Source organism: Garra rufa, chromosome 15, assembly GCF_049309525.1.
Source record: "Garra rufa chromosome 15, GarRuf1.0, whole genome shotgun sequence".
Taxonomy (NCBI): domain Eukaryota; kingdom Metazoa; phylum Chordata; class Actinopteri; order Cypriniformes; family Cyprinidae; genus Garra; species Garra rufa.
Window position 1 is genome coordinate 19326727 of NC_133375.1, and position 25860 is coordinate 19352586.

The following is a 25860-nucleotide window of genomic DNA, read 5'->3' on the forward strand; positions in this document are numbered from 1 at the left end:
TCATTTGCTCGTCAGAATCATGTTCCCCTCCTCCCCCTCACCAATTTTATTGCAGTCCACGCACTCAATGGCCAGACCCTTCCCACCATCACCTCCATCACGGAACCCATCACTCTCATGGTGTAAGGTAACCACCGTGAGAGTATCCCTTTCTACATCCTGGACTCACCACATGCACCCGTTGTATTAGGACATCCCTGGCTCATCAAACACAACCCACGGATTGATTGGCAGCTGAAATCGGTGTCTGAGTGGAGCATTAAGAGTCATGAGTCTTGTCTTGTGTCTGCTTGTCCGTCTGTTTCTGGTTCTGTGTTTCAGGAGAAGGCGGCGGATCTGTGTAACGTGCCCGCGGAGTACCTCGATCTGATGGAAGTGTTCAGTAAGTCTCGGGCTGCTTCTCTCCCTCCTCACCGTCCCTATGACTGTGCTATAGACTTACTGCCAGGTACGTCTCCGCCTAAGGGCAAATTATACTCTCTTTCTGTTCCTGAGAGAGAGGCTATGGAGAAATACATTTCTGATTCTCTAGCAGCCGGGTTCATTCGACCCTCCTCTTTTCCAGTGGGGGCGGGGTTCTTTTTTGTGGGGAAGAAAGACGGATCTCTGCGACCTTGTATTGATTACCGGGGGCTGAATAATATCACGGTAAAAAACACCTACCCTTTGCTGTTGATATCTTCAGCTTTCGAGAGGTTGCAGGGAGCGTCGGTCTTCACTAAATTGGACTTAAGGAACTCTTATCATTTGGTCTGCATCAGGAGGGGAGATGAATGGAAGACCGCCTTTAATACCCCCAGGGGGCACTTTGAATATTTGGTCATGCCCTTCGGTTTGTCCAACTCCCCAGGCACTCGTCAATGACGTATTGAGAGACATGGTCGATCAATTCATATATGTCTACCTGGACGACATATTGATTTTTTCCTCTTCTCTCCAGAAACACGTTCAGCACGTCAGACGAGTGCTTCAAAGGCTGTTAGAGAATGGGCTTTTTGTCAAGGCGGAGAAATGCGATTTTCATGCACAGTCTGTCCCTTTCCTAGGGTACATTGTGTCGGCCGAGGGTATGCGCATGGATCCCGAGAAGATCAAGGCTGTGGTGGATTGGCCAAGCCCAGATTCCCGTAAGGCCCTGCAGAGGTTCCTGGGCTTCGCCAATTTTTACCGGCGTTTTATTCGCAATTACAGCCAACTAGCCGCGCCTCTGACTGCCTTGACCTCCCCCAGAATGGCGTTCAGGTGGTCAGACGCAGCGGAAGCTGCGTTTGCCAACCTCAAGAGCCGCTTCGTTTCGGCCCCCATTCTCGTCACCCCTGATCCATCACGTCAGTTCGTGGTGGAGGTCGATGCGTCAGAGGTGGGGGTAGGTGCGGTGCTTTCCCAGCGCTCACCCTCGGACAACAAGATGCATCCCTGCGCGTTTTTCTCACATCGTATGTCGTCAGCCGAGTTAAATTATGATATTGGTAACAGAGAGCTGTTGGCAGTCAAACTAGCATTGGAAGAGTGGCGTCACTGGTTGGAGGGCTCGGGGGTACCTTTTATCGTTTGGACCGACCATAAGAACCTAGAATACATTAGAACTGCTAAAAGACTGAACTCTAGGCAGGCTCGGTGGGCACTTTTTTTCGGACGTTTTGACTTTACCCTTTCGTACCGCCCGGGTTCCAAAAACGTTAAACCCGATTCTTTATCACGTATTTTTGACCGCTCCAATCGCCCGTCCACTCCCGAGGGTATTTTTCCCGAGACACTTATTGTCTCTGCCCTCATTTGGGAGGTCGAATCGAAGGTTAAGACAGCCTTACATGGGGTAACGCCTCCGGTCGGTTGCCCACCGAACCGTTTGTTTGTGCCAGAGAGTCTACGGTCCGAAGTTATCCAGTGGGGACATTGTTCCAATGTGGCGTGTCATCCAGGGGTTAGTCGCACCTTACATTTGGTCAAGCAAAGATTTTGGTGGCCACTTATGGCTCGTGACGTTCGTAGTTTTGTTTTGGCTTGCTCAGTTTGTGCCACTGGTAAGACTTCTAACAGACCCCCAGATGGGCTCCTACAACCACTGCCAATCCCTTCGAGACCCTGGTCCCACATCACGCTAGATTTTGTTACCGCCCTCCCACCCTCCCAGGGTAACACGGTAGTTTTGACCGTGGTGGACCGGTTCTTGAAGGCGGTTCATTTCATTCCCTTGCCCAAATTACCTTCAGCCAAGGAGACAGCGTTGGCAGTCGTGGACCACGTCTTTTGGTTACATGGCCTCCCGACGGACGTGGTCTCCGACAGAGGACCCCAATTTGTGTCCAAATTTTGGCGAGAATTTTGTAAACTTCTGGGGGCAACTGTTAGTCTCTCTTCGGGGTTCCATCCTCAAAGCAATGGGCAAACTGAGAGAGCCAACCAGGATCTGGAGAGAACGTTGCGATGTATGGTCACTAGAAATCCTTTCTCCTGGAGCCAGCAGCTTTCGATGGTGGAGTACGCACACAATTCCTTACCAGTATCATCCATGGGCCTATCCCCATTTGAATGTAGTATAGGGTACCAGCCACCAATTTTTCCCAGTCTGGAATCCGAAGTCGCGGTCTCCTCCGCTCACGCCTTCGTCCAGAGGTGCCATCGCACCTGGACTAGAGCTCGTGAGACTCTAGTCCAGGTGGGAGCGCGCACCAAGGTCAAAGCCGATCGCCACCGGTCTAGGCCTCCCGTATACGTCGTCGGTTCTAAAGTGTGGCTTTCTACTAAGAACATTCCTCTCCGTATTGAATAAGCTTGCTCCCAAATTCATTGGCCTGTTTTCTGTCACCAAAATCATTAGTCCAGTGGCAGTCCGCCTCAACCTCCCTCCAGCATACAGGAGAATTCATCCCGTGTTCCATGTGTCCAAAATTAAAACCGTTTTTTTTGCACGCATTAATCCGCCAGTCCCGGTTCCCCCACCGCCGCGGCTCGTAGACGGGGAACCCACCTATTCGGTTAATCGTATTCTGGACTCTAGGCGGAGGGGACGCGGATTTCAGTACTTGGTGGACTGGGAAGGTTACGGTCCGGAGGAGAGAAGTTGGGTGCCTGCCAGAGACATTCTGGATCACTCCCTTATTGATGATTTCAATCAACAGGTAAAGGAGTCTGGGAACGTCAGGGGACGTTCCTAGGAGAGGGGGTACTGTCACGGTTCATGCATCTGCCGTGTTCTCAGGTCTCGTGATTTGGTGTCTTTCTGTGGTTACGTCATGCTCATTCGATTCAGCTGCTAATCAGTCCCCGCACCAGGTGTCACGCATTACCATCAGCTACTTATACTCACCTAATTCTCTTCTTCCCTGTCTGACAGTTGATCTGGATGTTGGACTGTGTCGTCGGTTTGTCTTGGTCTTGTTTCATTGTGGATTGTGTATTTCGTCGTTGATCATCACTGGAGTCTACTTTCATCACGGGAGATTCATGCCACGTCATCACCAGCCATCTAGCCCCTGCGCCACCCAGCCGAGAGACATCACCACCACGGAGTTTTGTGTTCACCTCATCGTCTTTCAATAAATATCTGTTTTCACCTGCAATTGCTTCCTGCACTTATTTCTCGTCACAGTCTTGCTTAAACAAACTGACCAAAGTGACAGAAAAGTGTTGCCATTGTTGCCAAATTATGATACACTGGGCAACTTTTTGAGCAATTTTATCGGGCAACTTTTTTTGAGCAATGTTGCTTGGGCACTTTCTCATTAAAAATGGGTAACACATTTCTATCTGGAAAATTTAGATCTGTTGTGGGTTCTGTATCACACCTGGCTGCCCGTTTACGGCAACATTTGCCAAAGTTGCCCGGCAACATTGCTCAAAAAGTCACCCAGTGTATCATCAGCACACAAAAGAGTGACCAGTGCTGTCTTAAAAAAAAGTGAAAACTGTCCAATTAAATGTGACCCTGGACCACAAAACCAGTCATAAGGGTATTTTTTATTAAGATTTATACATCATCTGAAAGCTTTCCATTGATGTATGGTTTGTTAGGATAGGACAATATTTGGCCGAGATACAACTATTTGAAAATCTGAATATTGATAAAAAAATCACCTTTAAAGTTTTTAGCAATGCATATTACTTATCAAAAATTAGGTTTTGATATATCTACGGTAGGAAATTTACAAAATATCTGCATGGAACATGATCTTTACTTAATTTCCTAATGATTTTTGGCATAAAAGACGAAACGATCATTTTGACCCATACAATGTATTTTTGGCTATTGCTACAAATATACCCATGCTACTTAAGAAGGTTTTGTGGTCCAGGGTCACAAATAACTAAAAAGAGCAACCAGTGTCCGCTCTCCCTGATAAGTGACCAAAAGTGTGCCCTGAGCCGGCTGTCTTTAAAAACTGGCTGAAGAGAGTAAGCAGTGCGTCCTCTTCCAAATAAGTGACCAAAAGAGTGACTAATCTCCCTCAAAAACGCTGGCTCTCTCAGAAAACTGGCCAAATGGGACAAAACGTAACCAGTGCTGACTTTTAAAAACAACAATAAGACACTCTCCGCGAGTGATCTATTTTTGGTTAAACTCACTCGGTTTTATGCGGCGTGAGTGTTTTGGATGTTGCGCGCGTTCAGCGCGTGGGAGACCGCTATATTTCGCAGCTCGCGCCAGGACTCGAATATCTGTCGACAGGGGGCGCGAGCCCGTGACACTGCTCGAGACCAGTAAATGTGAATCTGAAGACTTGAAGTGCTACGCAGTCAACGTGAGACCCTTCAGGATACGCGCTGTGCCCCCACTCCCTCAGAACAAATCCCTGTCAACACTTTTCAGCGCGTTATACCTGAAAACCTCGCAACGCGTTCAGCAGTATTCCCGAAAAGATGTTCGGGTGTTTTTTTACTTTGATCTGACCACGTTTTTGCACCGTTTTAAAAGGGGAGAATATCGAGAGACCCACAACAAGCAAGTCTGTTGATCCGGATGAACGAACAGTTGAAAAAGTAGAAACTCGCCACCGATTTTCCTCGCGGACAACTTCTCTGGAGCTCAGTGAGTTTCGCTGTCTTCCTATCAAGTGTTCTTGCATGATATGCACAGGAATATCTTTATTTTAAGTGTTTTAGTTGGGCTGCACGTTGGGGTTAAAGGGGTGTGCAGAGGAGATCGTGGAACACAGGGCAGTAAACAGTTTGCGAAATCGAGCACTTTTGCGTGTTCCCCAAGCAGTTTAAAAGTCCTTTGATATTAAGTAATCTTTTTCCTTCTCATTTGATGTTGCCCTGTCGACTAAACTTGAGTGGGAATACGGCAGATATGTAGTTTACGCACGTCCCAAAATGTTTATAAAGGGACTCAGGTGGCTTGTCGGCTGCGAAAATTGTTTGAAAATATTTATTACCCTCGTTAAATCAAGGCCAGAGTAACAAGTTAAACAGAGCGGGAATTAATGGACACATTTGCTGTTTATTCCTGTTATGAATTTGCGTGACAGCTGGATTTATACACGCTGCGTCTGTCATACAGGTGTTTTCCGCAGGTTTGACACACTTGAGGGCACTTCAGGAGTGTCAAGTCCACTTGAGAGATATGAGAATATGTAAAGCAGCTGGTATTTCTTTACTGTTTCAACAATTGTGTTTTTGTGCTTTATTTCTCTAATGTTAAATAAGAATATGAAGCAGCATTTAATTTAATTTAAAACTATTTAAATGTATTTAAAATTTATTATATGTGACCCTGGACCACAAAACCAGTCATAATGTTGTTGTTTTTTTATTTATTGAGATTTATACATCATCTGAAAGCTGAATAAATAAGCTTTCCTTTGATGTATGTTTTGTATGTTAAATATCTGGAATCTGAGGGTCCAAAAAAAAATCTAAATACTGAGAAAATCATCTTTAAAGTTGTCCAAATGTCAAAAATTATGTTTCGATATATTTATGGTAGAAAATTTACAAAATATCTTCATTACTTAATATCCTAAAGATTTTTGGCATAAAAGAAAAATTGATAATTTTGACCCATACAATGTATTTTTGGCTATTGCTAGAAATATACCCGGGCTACTTACGACTGGTTCAACAAATGTGTGTTTTTGTGCTTTGTTTTTTTCTAATGTAAAATAGAACATGCAGCATTTAATTTAAAACTGTTAGAATTAAATGTATTTAAATAGCTAGATGTACTTTTGCAGTATTCATATTATATTCATATTCATATTCATATGTGACCCAGGACCACAAAACTAGTCACAAGGGTCAATTTTTTAAAATTGAGATTTATACATAATCTGAAAGCTGAATAAATAAGCTTTAGGATTTGAATATCTGGAATCTAAGGGCGCAAAAAATCTAAATATTAAGAAAATCGCCTTTAAAGTTGTCCAAATGAAGTTCTTAGCAATGCATATTACTAATCAAACAAATTATGTTTCGATATATTTATGGTAGGACATTTAGAAAATATCTTCATGAAACATCTTTCTTTACTTAATATCCTAATGATTTTTGGCATAAAAGAAAAATTGATAATTTTGACCCATACAATGTATTTTTGGCTACTGCTGCAAATATACCCAGGCTACGTACGACTGGTTTTGTGGTCCAGGGTCACATATCTAAATGTCATTGGATAAAGAAATCGACCCTCTGAAATTGAAATCTTGATTTTTTTAAGGCTGCCATAATTAATGTGATGCCCAAGTAAAATGATGCAGTGATATTTTTTCAATAGAAATTATAAAAATGATTCTGACCACCTCCATAACTTTTTCAGACAGAAGTGGTATTGAAATAAACTTGCAAATCCAATACTCTCTGCATTATATTTCCAAGCAGCCATGACATTACCTTTGAAATTGTACAAAATCCTGAACAAAGAGATGCAAAAGCACTGCAATCAGATTTCCCATTTCACAGGTGCTTAAACAGAAAGGTCATGAGTCTGTGAATGAAGCACATAGGGAGCTTGTTATGAAGTGAGGGGTATTAAGATGACAGCTCAAGAAGAGTGCTGCAAATTCCTAAAACACTCAAATGTATTGAATGATTTATCTGAAGTTAGTAAATCTACTGCTTCGCAGTGTTTCTGAGCAGATCAAAAGCATGAGGAGATCCCCTGACTATTTATTTTCTTTGTTGTGGAAAAGGTTACAGGTTGTACAGATTTACTTTTCAAGGCACAGAGTGCACAGAACGGCTTATGTTAAACTAGATGTTTGATCAGCTGCTTTTCCGCTCGCAAAATGCTTAATACTGTTCAAAAGAGAAATGTTTCTCCTTGGGGGTGTAGTAGATTCTCACATCCTAATTGCAAAATGTGTACTGCTGCTATTGAACCTAAAATTCATTATTCATTTAAACTCACTATTCATTATAAAATTGTCACCATCCATCAGTAAATTGAATTACTTGTTTTAGCTTAATGTTTGTCTGTAATTAAATGTTTTCTGTGCCAATGGTAATTGCTTTTTGTGTACCAGGCTTGCAGGAACATTTTGTGTTGACTGAATGCACAGTGTACACAGAGAGGAGATCAAGGTGCTGGTGATCAGAGAACACTTATAATTTAGATTTGATATTATATTAGTGAGTGCACGCTTTTTAGGACACGCTCATTTTTATTACTTAGATGTAAAATATCAAACCAAGTGTAGCATCTATAAACAAACAGTGCATTTTCCCAGAAATAGAGACACTTTTTTGCGCCAGTATGCATTAACTTTGAAAGGAACAGTTCACTCAAAAATGAAAATTCTGTCATTAATTACTCGCCTTCATGTTGTTCCAAATCCGTAAGACCTTTGTTCATCTTCAGAGCACAAATTTAACTCTGGACCACAAAACCAGTCATAAGCAGCACAGGTATATTTGTAACAATAGCCAAAAATACATTGTACAGCCGTGGCCAAAAGTTTTGAGAATGACACAAATATTAGTTTTCACAAAGTTTGCTGCTCAACTGCTTTTAGATCTTTGTTTAAGTTGTTTCTGTGATTTACTGAAATATAATTACAAGCACTTCATACGTTTCAAAGGCTTTTATCGACAATTACATGACATTTATGCAAAGAGTCAGTATTTGCAGTGTTGGCTCTTCTTTTTCAGGACCTCTGCAATTCGACTGGGCATGCTCTCAATCAACTTCTGGGCCAAATCCTGACTGATAGCAACCCATTCTTTCATAATCACTTCTTGGAGTTTGTCAGAATTAGTGGGTTTTTGTTTGTCCACCCGCCTCTTGAGGATTGACCACAAGTTTTAAGATCTGGGGAGTTTCCAGGCCATGGACCCAAAATTTCAACGTTTTGGTCCCCGAGCCACTTAGTTATCACTTTTGCCTTATGGCACGGTGCTCCATCGTGCTGGAAAAATGCATTGTTCTTCACTAAACTGTTGTTGAATTGTTGGAAGAAGTTGCTGTTGGAGGGTGTTTTGGTACCATTCTTTATTCATGGCTGTGTTTTTGTGCAAAATTGTGAGTGAGCCCACTCCCTTGGATGAGAAGCAACTCCACACATGAATGGTCTCTGTTACTGTTGGCATGACTCAGGACTGATGGTAGCGCTCACCTTCTCCGCACAAGCCTTTTTCCAGATGCCCCAAACAATCGGAAAGAGGCTTCATCGGAGAATATGACTTTGCCCCAGTCCTCAGCAGTCCATTCGCCATACTTTTGCAGAAGATCAATCTGTCCCTGATGTTTTTTTTTGGAGAGAAGTGGCTTCTCTGCTGCCCTTCTTGACACCAGGCCATCTTCCAAAAGTCTTGGCCTCACTGTGCGTGCAGATGCGCTCACACCTGCCTGCTGCCATTCCTGAGCAAGCTCTGCACTGGTGGCACTCCGATCCCGCAGCTGAATCCTCTTTAGGAGACGATCCTGGCGCTTGCTGGACTTTCTTGGACGCCCTGAAGCCTTCTTAACAATGCAGGGGAAAGTTTTTTCGGGATTAAGTTAATTTTCATGGCAAAGAAGGACTATGCAATTCATCTGATCACTCTTCATAACATTCTGGACTATATGCAAATTGCTATTATAAAAACTTAAGCAGCAACTATTCCAATTTCCAATATTTATGTAATTCTCAAAACTTTTGGCCACGACTGTATAGGTCAAAAGGATATTTTTTTTCTTTTATTACAAAAATCATTAGGATATTAAGTAAAGATCATGTTCCATTAAGATATTTTGTAAACTTCCTACCATAGATATATCAAAACCTATTTTTTGATTAGTAATATGCATTGCTAAGAACTTCATTTGGACAACTTCAAAGGCGATTTTCTCAGTATTTTGACCTGTATGACTGGTTTTGTGGTGCAGGGTCACAAATGATAAAAAAAAAATATATATTTTTTTTATGAAACCTGAGAACTTACTGTGAACCTGAGAACGTACTGTCCCTAAATAGACAGCAACCCAACTGACACATTTAAGACCCAGAAAGGTAGTTAAGGACATTGTTAAAATATCAGTTAAACTGTCAGTTATATTGCTATCTATCATCAAAAATATCTTAATTTGTCTTCTGAAGATGAACAAAGATCTTACAGGTTTGGAACGACATGAGGGTGAGTAATTAATGACAGAATTTTCATTTTTGGGTGAACTGTCCCTTTAACTAACCCAGTTCAAAATCGTATTTAGTGAAAGTTTGCTCTAAGTTGACACAGGTGTTTAACAGAATAACTACAGCTGTACTTCATCACATTACCAATAAACATACTGACAGCCATATGTATTGTTTTATTAATTAACAAACTTCTCAGTGGGAATTTGTTTCTTAAAAAAAAAAAATGTGTTTTTGCTACATTTTGTTAAAACCAAATGTCATTCAGTTTGATATTTTGTTATACATTACCAATCAAAAGTTTGTGGTCAGTAAGATATTTTAATGTTTTCGAAAGAAATCTCTTATGCTCATCAAATCTCCATTTATTAAATAAAAAAAACCCAGTAAAAACTGTAATAATGTTCAAAATATTTACAATTTAAAATAGCGGTTTTCCATTTGAATTTATTTGAAAATGTTTATCCCTGTGATGGAAAAGCTGAATATTCAGCATCTTTATTCTAGTCTTCATTGTCACACGATCCTTCAGAAATCATTCTAATATGCTGATTTGGTATGTAAAAAACATTTCTTATTATTATCAATGTTAAAAACAGTTGTGCTGCTTAATAATTTTGTGAGAACTATGATACTTTTAGGATCCTTTGATGAATGTAAAGTTAAAATCATCTTTTTTAAAAAGAAATAGCTTGGATCTTTAGAAGGTTTTTTTCGCTGTCATTTTTAATGTAATGCATCCTTGTTGAATAGAAGCTATTTCTTAAAAAAAAAAATGCGTATAACGCAAAGACATTCATAATTTTTTTAGATGTGCCTTAGGTGTCAGACTGTATATCAGGACAGAGAATTAAGGTTTAAGCATGATGCACCAGCTTTTAACTCTCTATGAAAAACGTCTAGACGTTCGAAGACCTTTGCAACACAAACAGGTTTGCAAGCACTCTCTGCACAAACACGATTGACCTCAGTTTACCACGGGTGTTGGAAGCGTGATATCTCTCTCTCCTTCTTGTTTAGAGTCAGTATCGTAAAACTCAGTTCTCCCCTCACACACACACACTCGGTTTGGCAGTATGTAGCTCCGTCCCCCTTCAGCAGCCTGCTCTGCTGACCCAGACTTTTCCACTGCCCTTGTGAAATAGGAGCGGCAGAGACGATCGGGTCTCACCAGCCAGAACTGAATGCCATCACAAAGCGAAAAGATTCTCATATGCTACTGCTGGCACTTTAATCTCTATTTGAACAGTCCAGTAAAGTGTGAAACCCCTGTCTAACCAAGTTAAAATCCTCTGTGCACCAGCAAAACTGCAGCACATGTATTTTTTTTCTGTGCACATGTATATACGTGTATAGTGGTTTGCACAAGGTTTTGTGCTTGTTTCACCATAACACACTGTTTGCTTGCTTGTGCAACTGGGCTGACTGCATGTCACCTTTGAACTTTGCATATCGTCTTCTGACTAAATCAATCGGGATAGGAAAGGTTGAATCCTGTCTGATATCCTCTTTTCTACAGTAGCCAAATGCTGTGTAGATCTATGCTACAGTACTGCACTAATGACATTTGAAGAATTAGATTGCAACAGTAAATTCAGAGATGATCGAAAGATGTGCAGCAAAACTATGGCCTGAATGCTCATTGTAAGGCCTAGTTCTCCATAACTAGGTGAAAAATGAAAATTCTGTCATCATTTATTCACCTTCAAGTAGGGCTGGGCGATATGGAAAAATCATGTATCACGATATGGATTATTTTATATCACGATAACGATATATATCACGATATACCAAAATAAAGTACGTTTTCAGTTATTCTCTGAAAAGTTTGACAAAAATATCATTGCATAATTTTTTTTGCAACTTTATTTTTATTCGTTATTTGAAGTGTCATTTAACTGAACTGTCACAAATGAGAAAAATACATTTTAGTGCAGCAATATAAATGTATCAAATGACAACAGATGTGGTGGAGGTAGAGCTACAGTAGCCTTCACATTTTTTTATCCACATCATAGTTAAATAGTATTATCAAAATAAACTATTTTTTTTATTAAAGTGCACAGCCATTTCAAGTTTCTGAGCAGAAAAGCACTCAATTATAAAAAATAAACAAAACATTTTTCAACCTTGTAGTGCAAAGTTTGCAAACCAAAATAAAGTATCACGCCTGTTTCACACATACTCCGTCTGCAGTGCGTATGCAGTCCGTGTGCGTTACCTATGCGGTGCAGAGGCAGCACGGACTCGTTTTGCTTCCACACAGAACGCGTTTGCAGTCCGTTCCTGATCCGCGGGTGTTTACCACAAACACACCATTTATCCGTTATTTTAATTTCAAATCCAAACGTGCTTTTTCAGCATTGTGATACTCTTTTATCACAGTACACTAATACAATAATACTAGACATATTCACGTTTAAACTCAACGTATTATAAACGACGTAGGCTATTATTCAATGCACTTGACTTCTAGATTTGTATATTAAGTTGCTCAAGCAAGTTGCAACACATTTAAACACAGCATAGGTTATAGGCTATAACTTCCTTTTCATATTTAAATTGGGCTATCACAAATATTTTAAATTAAAACTTACCACAGACAAGCAGTCGGTTCTCTGTGCCTTTCTTTTGTATTAAATCTTTATTAAAAAACATATTTTAAAGAACTTTTCTACCTGGACAAGTGCATCTATTATGTTGCCTTGTTTATTTAAAACTGCACTATTTTAAACCTAGCCAAAAAGCCACGTGTTGACTGTGAAACACAGTAGACTGCATTTATGGTACATTTCCGTGTCAATCCATGTTCATTTTTACAGCGAACAATGCGCTGTCACTTTAATTCAGCGCATGCAGCGCAGCAAAAACAGACTCTGTGCCGAAAGGATCGCTCCACTGCTGCAAACCCCCCGCTTCTGGAACGCACTACCGGACAGCAACCGCGTGCAGTGTGAACGATCTGATCCGTTAACATGGGTGCGGAAAAAAATACGCAACGCATACACACTGCAGACGAAGTATGTGTGAAACAGGCGTCAGCGTCGGGCGCGGAAACAGTCTTTTGGCAGAGTTTGCACATGACTGTCTTCTGCTCCGTGTCGGAGCTCTTGAAGCCAAAATGCAACAAAATCACTGACGTACCCCCACGTGTCGGTAAAAGTACTTCTTGTCTGCTGCCTGCGTAGCAGTTTCAGTTTGTTGCGACTCCGGGCATTCATCTTCAACCTCTTGCGTCTCCATCTTTAGGCTAAGCACTCACGAGTTAAAGCATGTCGCAACAACGTAAAGCGTCACGTCGCACAAGACGGAGTTTCTTTGTGAAAAAGTTCGTTTTTATTCTTGATTATCACTTATAGGGTAGAGTATGCATTGCACAGCAACAAGACACTATCATACATTTGTCATAGCCTATGTAAAGCAATATTTTCTTTAGTAATTGATAAAATTAGGTTAGAGACGATAGAAACGATAGAAGAGAAATAGGACGATAGACATTTTTCTATCGTCCCCACGATATATATCGTCATATCGCCCAGCACTACCTTCAAGTTGTTCCAAAACTGTATGAACTGTATTTCTTCAACTACACACAAAAGAAGATATTTTGAAGAATGTAACCAAACCATTGCTGGTCCCTATAGACTTTCGTAGTATTTTTGTCCATATGGGAACCAACTAGTGTTGTCACGATACTGGAATTTCTAACTTCGATGCGATACCTTGAAAAATATCGATTTTCGATACCACAGAGAAAAAAACTGCCACAATATTAAGGAGGTAAATTTCTTTTTTAATTTAAAGATAAATATAGTCTAGAACATGACAATAAAGTATATGCATATGTACACTGCTACAGCCCTGTTCAGCTTCTTAACTTCATTTGAGTTTGAGTTTCATGCTTTATTTGCTGTTCAAATACAACTGGTAGTGTAGGTCGTAAACTTTTTTTTTTCAGACCACACTTTTAAAATTAACTGAACTAACTAATCTTAGAACTTAAGTTAATGGTAAAAGATATTTGTTAACATTAGTTAACATGAATAAACAATGAAAAATACTTCCAAAACATTTATTAATCTTAGTTAACAGTTAATTTAAACTATAATTTACTACTACATTAACTAATTAAAATCCAAAGTTATATCTGTTAATATTTTTTTATTGGACCAGAGCTAACATGATCCGTTGTATTTTTATTACCTACCGTTATCAAAGATTCAAATATTCTGTAACAAATGCATTGCTCATCGTTCATAAATGCTGGTTAATAGATTAATATTATTTGACGAACAGATTTTAATGTCGGATTCATAATCAACGATCCACGCAAGCAAACAAGCGTGCATCACTCACAATGCTCAGTTGCTCACTGGATCGACATTAAGACAAATTGTAGAATTTAAGTAATGATTTTTTTTAAATAAAGTTAAATAAGCGCAGTTAATTTACATTTGACCGCAGTTAAAGTATTTACTCGTCTAAGATTCCTCAATCTGATTATATTAACGAACTACGGTAAAAAACGGGACAACACTCATATCAGCAACAATAAAAGGTAATCTTATTTAATGATTCAGTCATGTTAAAATGAGAACAGTTCTTCTTTATATAGATCCGGTTGTCTGTCTTTCAGGTGCTTTGCGAAATTAGTGGTGTTAGCGCCTTTTGTTAGCACTGCTCTGTAGCAACTCTTACATATTGGCTTGCTTGTGTACTTCGGCTTTCCATGTTCATTTGTTTCATATCCAAAATATTTCCAGATAGCACTCCTGCTGTGTTCTTTATCAAACATCAAAAAGTCGGTCGCACTCGCCTTTTCCATTCGCCTCACGCTTGAATGAGACGAGACAGGCACTGCGGTCACGTGTGGTGTTTGTAAACTCGCCTTTGTGGAAAAGTGAAAGTGACAGCTCGGCTAGTATCGATACTTCGGGAAATTAGTATTGGTATCGTTCAGATATTTCAGTATCGATATTTATCGAAATGTCGATATTTTTGACAACACTAGAACCAACAACTGTTTGGTTTCATTCATCAAAATATCTTCTTTTATCTTCAACAGATGAAAGAAACACATACAGGTTTGGAACAAATTGAGGGTGAGTATATAAAGACAGAATTTTCATTTTTTGGTAAACTGTCTCTTTAGGGAACAAGCAAACCATTGATTTGAAAAGTAGTAACACTAGAGGTAAAAATAGTAAAAATTAATGATGTTACATTATCTAAGACTCTCTCTTCTACAGTAAAGATGTTCTTAGGCATTTGTTTTTACGTTAGAAGTGTTATTTTTTTATCCCCAAAACATATTTTGCATGCAAAAATTGGGTTAACCACAGTCATTTTTAAAGGGATAGTTCACCCAAAAATGAAAAAAATTCTGTCATGAATTACTCACCCTCGTCGTTCCAACCCTGTAAGACGAATTAAGATATTTTTGATGAAATCTGAGAGCTTTCGGACCCTGCATAGACAGCAAGGCAACTACCAAGTTCAAGAAATTGTTGAATAAAGTTATTATTTTTGTTTTGTTTGCACACAAAAAAGTATTCTCATAGCTTCATAAAATTAAGGTTGAACCACTAATGTCACATTGACTATTTTATCGATGTCCTTACTACCTTTCTGGGTCTTGAACGTGTCAGTTGTGTTTTGAATTTCATCAAAAATATCTTAATTGTTTTAAAAGGTTTTACACATAAATCTAAAGGTGAGTCAATTTTACAATGGTTTTTACAATAGTGTTGTCTTGTAAAACATATTCCAATAATCTTTGTTATGGGAAGGGAGTGTTTCTCTATTTATATTTGACACTAAAGTAAATAGATAGAAAAGTAATGTACTTTTTAAGTGACTTGGATAATATGGTGTAAATTTGATAAGTTACATGGTACGTTACTTGAACAAATATATTTATTTGAGTACCATGTTACCCCAACATTCACGGTAATGGACTGATATCATCGGTAGTTTCAGCACAGTTTGCTAAAGGCAATGCCTAAATGTTTGTTTTACATCATAGATGTGCTGACAGCGGGATTGAGCTAGGAAGAACTGGATAAAGGCACAGTGGTTTTAGTCTTAGTGCACATGGGTTCAGTCATTCAGATTTAATCTCTGCTTGATTGTCTGAGTGCTGATATAAAGTTGCTAAATAGGTGCCATTAAGAGCAGTTTATGACCGAGCACATCACCGCACACAGATTTAGTATTACTTCCTGTTTGGAGTGAACCATCATAACAGAGTATGACTCAGTGACTCTGGACGTTTTATTATATAGCAGAGATCAACAGGTTTGAAATGGTAAACTCTGCATCTATTACTCACTGCTAATTTTGGATGTTTTTAATTTAGACTTGGAAGTTGGCCCAACAGAAATGATACTCTTCTGCTTGTTAGACAGAGCTCTAGACCTGTTAACTTAGTAGCTCATTTAGGAAAGCCTACAACAGTCAGCGTTCAGAAGTTTGGTGCTTGCAAATGTGAACTAAATGAAGTTAAGGTGTCAAAATGGTGATTTCTGACCTTTCCTCCGCACAAAAGGTCATTCATTTAAGTAGAAATGCATGCCAGCACAAGATTTTTTTATTAGGGTTGTCGTAGCGAATTATAATTAAAATACTGACAGACAGTGAACTTTGATTATATTATATTATTTTGTTAAATATGGCATGTAATTGTAATTTTCATGCCATTTCTAAAACAGGATGTTTGATTTTTGTAGGTTCAAAACAAGGAACCTTAAGTGCCATTTTTAAAATACAGTTAAAGTCAAAAGTTTACATACACCTTGCACAATCTGCAAAATGTTAATTATTTAAAATAAGAGGGATCATATAAAATGCATATTATTTTAAAAGACACTTACATATAGTACACAAATAATAGTTGAATTTATAAAAATTACCCGTTCAAAACTTTACATACACTTGATTCTTAACACTGTGTTGTGAATGATCCTGCAGCTGTTTTTTTTTTTTTTTTTTTTTTTTTTTTGTGATAGTTGTGTAATAGTTTCTTGTTTGTCCCACAAATTCTTTGGTTTTTCAGCATTTTTGTCTATTTGAACCCTTTCCAACAATGACTGTATGATTTTGATATCCATCTATTAGATTAGATTAGATTAGATTCAACTTTATTGTCATTACACATGTACAAGTACAAGGCAACGAAATGCAGTTTAGGTCTAACCAGGAGTGCAATAAGCAGCAAGTGCAGAATATAGGTATAATTTATATAAGTTATAAGTGCACTAATGGGAGATATGTACAGGGAGAAACTATGGAAATTATTTACAGATGAAAGTATTGTGGACATAATTTACAGGCGCTATTAACAAGTAGAATGTACAAATTGAGGAGCATAGTATGCAGGTTGTTGTTAACTATAATCAGGTATTGCAGATTGATACGAACATAATATACAGGTAGCTGATTACTAAAGCAGGAATTAACAAATAATAATTTACAAATGTATAAATACATATCAGAAATTTACAAAATGTATATGTGCAATGGAAATGTGCATTTACAAATGGATATGTACTAGGGATGTTAACCGATGACCGTTTGACCGGTGGTTGACCGTATCAACGTTAACCGGTCAAAGTTGTCGGTAGTCGGTTAAAAAAAAAAGTGCCGGTGCGTCTTTTACGCATTCTGAAGGTGCCTGTTTTATCCATTGGTTTTATCATGTTGCAGTCTATTAGGCAACATTCCACATAAGATGGGCTTAGATTTGGAAATACATTACATCTACATTTCAGTGGTAACCGATAAGGTGATGATGATCATCATCTTTCTTTATTATGGTTAGCACTACCTCAACTAAAGCGGCGTCTCTTCGGAGCTGTCATTTTCTTAAATGAGCCGTGGCAATGTTTCAAATGAGCTTCTAACCTAGACAAACGCCTTTATTTTCAAAGCGATCACCTTGTACCCAAACCATTTGAAACTAAGGAGCCATTTGTCCTACGATTACATACAACAAGCTCTTCGGCGCCGCGTTTGCGGGACTCATGTTTCGTGCTGTAGGGGATTTTAAAAAAGTGACGTGAGTGGCAGTGTGTGTGTGTGTGTGTGTGTGTGTGTGCGGGAGGCAGAGCGGCAGAGAGAGGCCGCGATCACACCGAGCGCGTTTTTGCAGTTGGAGGCACCTCTTTTGAATGGTTTTCTGTTGGCAGTGAGCGTTCTACGCGCTGCTTATGTGCCCCAGGCGCCTCGCGTTTTCACCGCCTGCTGCGCCTCGCGTTTTTGCAGGAGCGCTCTGAGCGCATGAAGTTGAAAAAAAATCAACTCTGAGCGGAAAAACGCCCAACGTCATTCGCGTTCTTTTCCATTGTCCAATCGAATGAATGGAGAGGCGGGCCTTCTGTTGTGGTGACGGAATTTTACGGTTGCTTAAAAAGTCCGGAGACTGCAAGAAATAGAGGAGAAACCTTTTGTGTCTATCGTGGGTAACCTGGAGCTGTATTATTTAGGGTTTCTGCTAATATGACAGTTTACTTAACAGCATAAAACTAAGATTTTAGAGTGCTCGCGCTATAATCCTTTGATTTGACTGACAGGACAGCTGTTTTGGTCGTTGCTTAGCAACATAAAAAAACGCAGCACGCTCTTTTATTAAAAGTCACCAAAAAAAGGCAGTGCTGTGCGCCTCGCGTTTTTAGAACTAAAAGACGCGTTCGGTGTGATCGCGGCCAGATGCGACAGAGTTGCGAAATTGCAGGCGCGGCTCGAAATGGCTGTTATTTCAAATAGCGTACCATATTTTAAACTAATCGGTTAACCGGTTTCAACCGGCTAATGAGGCTCGGTGGTCGGTCAAGAAATTTTTTAGTTTTCGCCATCCCTAATATGTACAGTGTAGTGCAACAGATTAAGTAGTGCAATGGTAATGGGGAGACTGTAGTGTAGGGGTGTGTGGGGTGGGGGGGCAAAGGTGTCAGTGGGGGGCAGAGTTCAATAAGGAGACAGCTCTGGGAAAGAAGCTGTTCCTCAGTCTGCTGGTTCTAGTCTTTGGGCATCTGAAGCGCCTGCCGGAAGGCAGGAGAGAAAACAGTTGGTGGGCGGGGTGAGAGGAATCCTTAAGAATACTGCGTGCTCGACGCAAACAGTGTTTCTTCTGAATGTCCTCAATGGATGGGAGTGGAGTCCCTATGATGCGTTGGGCAGTTTTTACCACCCGCTGCAGTGCCTTACGCTCCACAACAGAGCAGCTTCCGTACCAGACTGTGACAGTTCGTAAGGATGCTTTCTATCGTGCAGCGATAGAAGTTCACCAGGATAGCTGAGGACAGCAGGTTCTTCTTAAGTGTTCTCAAGAAGAAGAGGCGCTGATGAGCCTTCTTGACCAGGCTGGAGGTGTTGGTAGTCCAGGATAGGTCCTCTGAAATGTGGGTCCCCAGGAACTTAAAGGATGAAACAGACTCAACAGTCATCCCATTGATGTGGATGGGATAATGTGAGCCTCTTCTTCCCTTCCTGAAGTCCACAATGAGCTCCTTGGTTTTGGTGGTGTTAAGGAGCAGATTATTGTCTGCACCACGTGGCCAGGTGCTGAATCTCCTCCCTGTAGGCAGTCTCATCGTTGTTGCTGATGAGACCGATCACCGTAGTGTCGCCTGCAAACTTGATGATGGTGTTAGATCCATACACAGGCCTGCAGTCGTGGGTGAAGAGGGAGTAGAGAAAGGGGCTCAGCACACAGCCCTGTGGTACACCAGTGTTCAGTGTGACGGTAGAGGAACAGATGTGACCTGATCTAACATGCTGAGGTCTGTCAGTCAGAAAATCCATAACCCAGTTGCAAAGTGAGGTGTTAACGTCCAGGTCTCTAAGTTTAGTGATTAACTTAGATGGTCTGACAGTGTTGAATGCTGAGCTGTAATCAACAAACAGCATTCGTGCATAAGTGTTTGTATTGTCCAGGTGTGTGAGTACAGAGTGCAGCGCTATGGAGACTGCATCATCTGTGCTCCTATTGCCACGGTAGGCAAACTGGTGTGGGTCCAGTGTGGATTGGAGGGAGCCCTTGAGGTGTGAGAGGACCAGCCGCTCGAAGCACTTCATAATGATGGGTGTGAGTGCTACAGGGCGGTAGTCGTTCAGGCATGTTGGGTTGGAGTGTTTCGGCACTGGCACAATGGAGGTGGATTTAAAACATGCTAGTACAGCTGCTTGGGCAAGGGACATAATTCTATTAACACTGAGGACAACTGAGCAACTCATATAACAACTCATATGCAACTATTACAAATGGTTCAAACGCTCACTGATGCTTCAGAAGGAAACAGGATGAATTAAGAGCAAGGGGTGTAAACATTTGAACGGAATGAGGATGTGTAAATTTTCCTATTCTGCCTAAATATCATATTTCTTTCATTTATTGTTGCCCTTTAGAAGCTACAGAAGATATTTACATGTTCTCCCGAAAACAAAATACATTAAATTTACCCTGATCTTCAAATTCAAAAATTTTTACCCCCCAGCTCTTAATGTATCATTTTTCCTTCTGAAGCATCAGTGAGCATTTGAACCTTCTGTTATAGTTGCATATGAGTTCCTTCCGTTGTCCTCAGTGTGAAAAGATGGATCTCAAAATCATACAGTCATTGCTGGAAAGGGTTCAAATACACAAAAATTCTAAAAAACCAAAGAATTTGTGGGACAAATAAGGAACTCATGAACAACTATCACAAAAAAAAAACAACTGTGGGTCATTCAGGTAGCAACACCGTATTAAGAATCAAGTGTATGTAAACTTTTGAACAGGGCCTTTTTCTCTTATGGACTATATGTAAACGTCTTTTATGTGAAATATCTTTTTCAGGTCAGTACTAAATAAAAAATAACATGCATTTTGTATGACCCCTTTTATTTTGGTAAATTAATTAACATTTAGAAAATTCTGCAAGGTGTATGCAAACTTTTGACTTCAACTGTATATACACTGTTTACTCCACTTATTTTAGCTGTGTATTTGTTTGAGTTATGTGTCTTGCACCGATACCCAGAGAGTGTTAATGGTGCATCTTTTCCCATAATTATATCGTCTTTGTGGTCTGTGTGTGGAATGTTAAGTACCGGTTGAAATCCATACTGATTGCAATAATTTCTTATTTATATCAAGTTTAGCTCTAAATGCTTTTAACAACAAATAAATCTGAACAAACTGTGGGCTGTCATCCGCTCAACCACGCATTTCGAATGACGTAAAACAGACCTGTTTATTTGCACAACCCACTGTACAACGCTGCCCGGATATATATTTGGAAATATCTGCGCTACAAAAAAGTGTTTATGTGATTCCTATAAAGTTCATCACTAAATACAACAGGATGCATGACTGAGAGCTTTTAAAGAGCAACATTACAGTAACTTTTGTTTCAAAGACATGGCGCTCAAGTAGCAAAAAATGTAAATGTTGTCCAAAATGGGCTGTGTTATCAACAGCAGACAAATTTTGGAGGTTAAAGGCTGAGAAGCATTGCCTAATACGCATGCAGTGCTGGAGCAATCTGTGGAGAACTCGAGAAGCGGGAAATTCTTTCAGCCAATCGGATTTAAGGGAGGTTCCTCTCCTCCTCCCTCTCATGGCTATCCGGACAATCAGGCCCTCTGTGTAGACTGCCGTGCCCCTTTAACTCCCTCGTGGGGTCGGACCCTATACTGGCCCTCCCAGTATCTCCAAACACTCCACATGGTGGAAATGTATGTGACTGCAAACTCCAAAGAGGGAGAGCAGAGCACTTGTATTGGCCTCATGATTATCTATATAATATATAAATTATAAATTAAATATTAGGCAATTCTGACAATAATTGTTAAAATGTTTCTTGAGCACCAAATCAGCATTTTAGGATGATTTCTGAAGGATCATGTGACACTGAAGACTGGAGTAATGACTGCTGAAAATTCAGCTTTGCCATTACATGCCTTCTTTAATTTCTAAAACATACTGTAATAACATTTTTAAATATTAGTGTTTTACTGTATTTTTGATCAAAAATCTTCCTTCTAGGCTAAAATTGCACTGATTTACTGTTTTATCCCATCAATAATAGTACTTCCGAAAATGAAAATTCTGTCATTAATTACTCACGCTCATGTCGTTCCAAACCTTTAAGATCTTTGTTCATCTTCAGAGACAAATTAAGATATTTTTGATGAAATCCAAGAACTTTCTGACCCTGCATAGACAGCAATGCAACTGAAATGTAGTAAGGACATTAACAAAATTGTCCATGTGACTTCAGTGGTTCAACTGTAATGTAATAAAGCTACGGGAATACTTTTTGTGCGCAAAGAAAACAGAAATAATGACTTATTCAAAAATTTCTTCTCTTTCCCTTTCTCTAGCCTTTTGATTATATTTTACTAAATGCAATACAGGTCTCATAGACCTGCTAATAAGCATTGAACCTGTCAAAATGGGTGTGTAATGCATTTTACACTCTTGTGATGTATAATAGCAGCATTCCTGTGAGTATTGGGGCCTCTCTACTACCTGACTGTGAAGGGACATCTTTTTGAGAAGAATAGAGAGGATCAAGACGAGTTTGTATTGAGGCGTGTTTGTTGTCTCCGACTTGAGGCCATATCTATTCACGAGAACATATCCATTGCATACTTTTATAAAATATTTGCGTCTAGTAAATCATCAGTTTTATTTTAGTCAGTTTTTGTAAATCTAAATACATAATTCCCAATGCAGTATCACAATGCAATAAGACAGGCTTTGTGAAACCTGCATGTTGTTATTCTAGCATTGTTAGATGTTAAGATGGGGTGAAGCTACAGGTCAGATGCAACAAAGCCAGTTATTTGCTGACTGCGTATTTTGTCACATTTGGAAATTATAGCCTGGTGCTGTTTTCAACAATCCACTGCCAAGTGCAGAAGAAAAATAGCTTTGAAGCCAAGTTTTAGGCCAGAACTCTGCATTAATCGAACTATATCTAGAAACGCGTTAGGACAGGCCAGTCTAAACAACATTTATTGGTCAGTTGTATTTATTAATTGTCCACTTAGGATTATTTGATTACTTACTTAATGTAATTTACTTGACACACATTCAAACCAGTAGTAGGGCTGGGTAAAAATAATGATTTTAATCGATACTCATTTTTATGAAACAATATAAAATCTTAAGTCTCAAGAATCGATTAGTCTAGCCTGTTTTCAGTTATTGAATGGAACATTGTAGCGCACTTCCCATTCAATAAATCGTAATAAGCTGTGTGATTTGTTACTTTTGATAAGAAACAAAGTCTTAGATTTCCAATTCTGTTCATTTTATTACAGCATTCAAATAATCAATACTAGGGATGCACTGAATGTTCGGCAACCGAAATTATTCGACCGAATAAGAGAAAAGGCAGAATAAATTATACTGAACACTGAGATCAAATAGAGGCACGCACTAATGCAGAAAACATGTGGGCAGTGTGGAAGCATTTAAAACTGTCTAAGAAAGATGCAAAAATCATTATAAGCACCAACAGCACATGACTGTTTAGTATCGCTTCGTATGAGATGAGGAAGGGGTGGTTGTTTCAGATTACTATATGATGACTGAACTCGCGAAATGGCCTTAAACCATTAATAAACCATAAATAAACTACAGAACATTATGTTGTCTAATACACGCACAAATTGTATTTATTCTGACAGCACTGCATGAGCTCGTTAGCCAGGGTTCAAAGTCCAAAGCGCAAGGAAAATCTGCATGATGAGATGAGAATCATTCATAAATCTGCTGCTGTCAGCAAAAAGTAGTACTGAGGTCTTCTTGCAGGTTTTATAACATTATCCTTTGCTCAGCAAGGCTGCATTTATTTGAACTTTTAAAAAAACACATGCCTGATTCAAGAAGCAGGTCTTAAAATGGCCAAAGAATATTATTTTACTAAGTTGTTGGTAGGGTATAATTTCTACTAGATTGTTAAAAATGTTCAGTGTTAAATATATATTTTTAAATTGTTGTTTTGTAATAGATTTTTTTTCTTTGAAAAGCAAGACAAAACTGTAAAAAGAAAATATTGGCTATATAATTTATGCAGTGGTGAAAAAAATTATGAACAGTTAAATGTTCCTCCCATTGTGCAAAAAATGTGTGGAATAATCTGACATCTACTGCTACCACCTCCACCCTAACACATCCCTGCATTCCATCCTTTCACCTATAGCACAACTGTACATACATATTTATTTGTCAATTTATTTTTTACAATTATTATTATTATTTTCTATTTTTATTTTTGGTCTATTTATGCTTACATATGTGTAATTTTTCTTATTCTATTATTTTTATTGTCTGATTCTGATTTAAAAACGTGCATTTTTAAACAAATCTAGTGAGTCAATGATTCAATTTCCTATTCATAATGACTTTATTCCTGAATGAATCAGCCGTTCAAATGAATCAAATGAATGATATGATTCAGTAATTAAATCAGCGATTTGCCGCCTCCTACTGGCAGATTTAGTTTCACTTAACCATTTAATATTTCTGTATTCAAAATTTTATATTTAAAACATTAATCTCAACATGAATTTATGAATTTGCACTCATGCCACCTCTGAGCCTCATTAAACATATGAAAATACACCTACAAGCCAATTTTGTGTTCTTCTGTGCCACCTCTGTAGTACAAATTTATTTAGTTAATACTGATTCCATTTGACTGCTAACTTATTCTTATTCTACTTGTTCTTATTCTGTTGTTTTAATTTGAAATATATATATTTAAATTGACATAAAACATTACATACTTTTAATAAAGTTGCCAAAAATGCCATTACAAAGGTAAAAACAAAATTCCCCTGTAAATCACTTTAAGGAGTCAAATATCACCTCGTAATGGGAAGGCAATTTTTTTATTATCGATTAGAAGGTGCTCCTGAAATGTGCTCCTAAAAATAAATGTAATTGTAGAGTCCTGACAGTAGTGAAATTCACTATATTTTTCCTATCAGTCTGTCTATATAAATCTACAGGCTTAGTTAATATCAGACTCACCAGTCCCAAAGCACCACTGACCTCTCTATGATTTGTGCTGGTGACCAAACAAATATAGTGTACTTATTTTTAGCCCATATCTTCGGCTAGCTGGATACAACCTGTTCAGACTACATGCTTGTGACAGTAATTTCTCACTATGTCACAATGTCATCGCCATTTCAGACAAACGATTATCTCTTTTATGGAATATTATTGTGATAAGACCTAAGAGCGGCAAGGGAATAGAGTCAAGGGTCATCGGCAGACTCAACCAAGTGCAAAGTGTAAATTACAAATCACCCCCACATACATAAATCACAGAATGAAGTCAGCAGTATTTCTGTCACACATCTAGCGCTAATATAAGTCAAAGCTGGTTTCAATTTTTTATCCTTCATTCCGTGTGAGATGCTGTTTCGCCAGGACCTTTAGCCGAGATAGCATGAACGTTTGACATTTTGAAAAGTTTTCCGTCAACCTAGCATCATTTTATAATGGATACTGTAGTTTAACAGAGTAAATGCGGAGTATAAGCTTGTGAAAACATCCTCCGCACTGTCTGCATGCTTAAAAGACCCCTGGTCACCTACAGATAATGACAACCCACGTATGGCTAGAAGTGCTGAGCGGTGCAGAGGCTGTGTCTGGTTGTTAATTGTCTGGTCCTCGTATAGGGTTTCACACAGACCAGCTAAGAATTATTGGCGATAACAGCCAACGCGCTTTGGCGTGAAGGAGTGAGGAAATGAATTGGAAAAGCTGTGGAGATGGCAATGGCCCTGCGGCTCTCAGGGGGTTTTGGCTCAGTATTTGTCAGAGGGGTGTCATCCGGGAGCACCACTGATAATGATTTTTCTTTTTCCTTCGTATAGGGAGACGGCAGAAGCTATGGCTTACTCTCTCTCGCTCAGTTTGCTCTACCTGGGCTTGCTGTGTGGAAACGGACTAGTGTACGCAAGAGGATCCGAGCTGTTCACTCCAGGTACTCGATTCACAACCATGTCAAAAACATTTGTTATTTCACATTGCGAAAGCAGTCTGATTTGCAATCAATGTATTAGGGCTGGAAAAACCTGACATTGCAAGATTTAGATTTTTTGCTGTATATATTTTGATGGGAGTAAATACAGGAATTTTCCGCATATGATTTGAATAAGAAAAAATTGAAAAACTATGAAAACTGCGAAGTGGAAAACATGGACAGAATCATGGGATCCAGTCATAAAAACAGAAAAAAATCTACTTCATAACAGGAGTTCTGACCTTTGTCACATGCAGACTTCCTTGTTGCCTTTTTCCCTA

General features: G+C 39.1%; 1 protein-coding gene across 1 annotated transcript in view; it reads right to left on the minus strand.

The window, feature by feature from the left end:
* LOC141287679 (succinyl-CoA:3-ketoacid coenzyme A transferase 1, mitochondrial-like) overlaps nt 1–25860 on the minus strand; it is a 38667-nt gene continuing 12807 nt past the window's right edge. Inside the window, exon 8 of the mRNA XM_073819823.1 lies at nt 1–159. Within this exon, the coding sequence (XP_073675924.1) occupies nt 1–159 (159 nt within the window). The remainder of the gene's footprint in view (nt 160–25860) is intronic.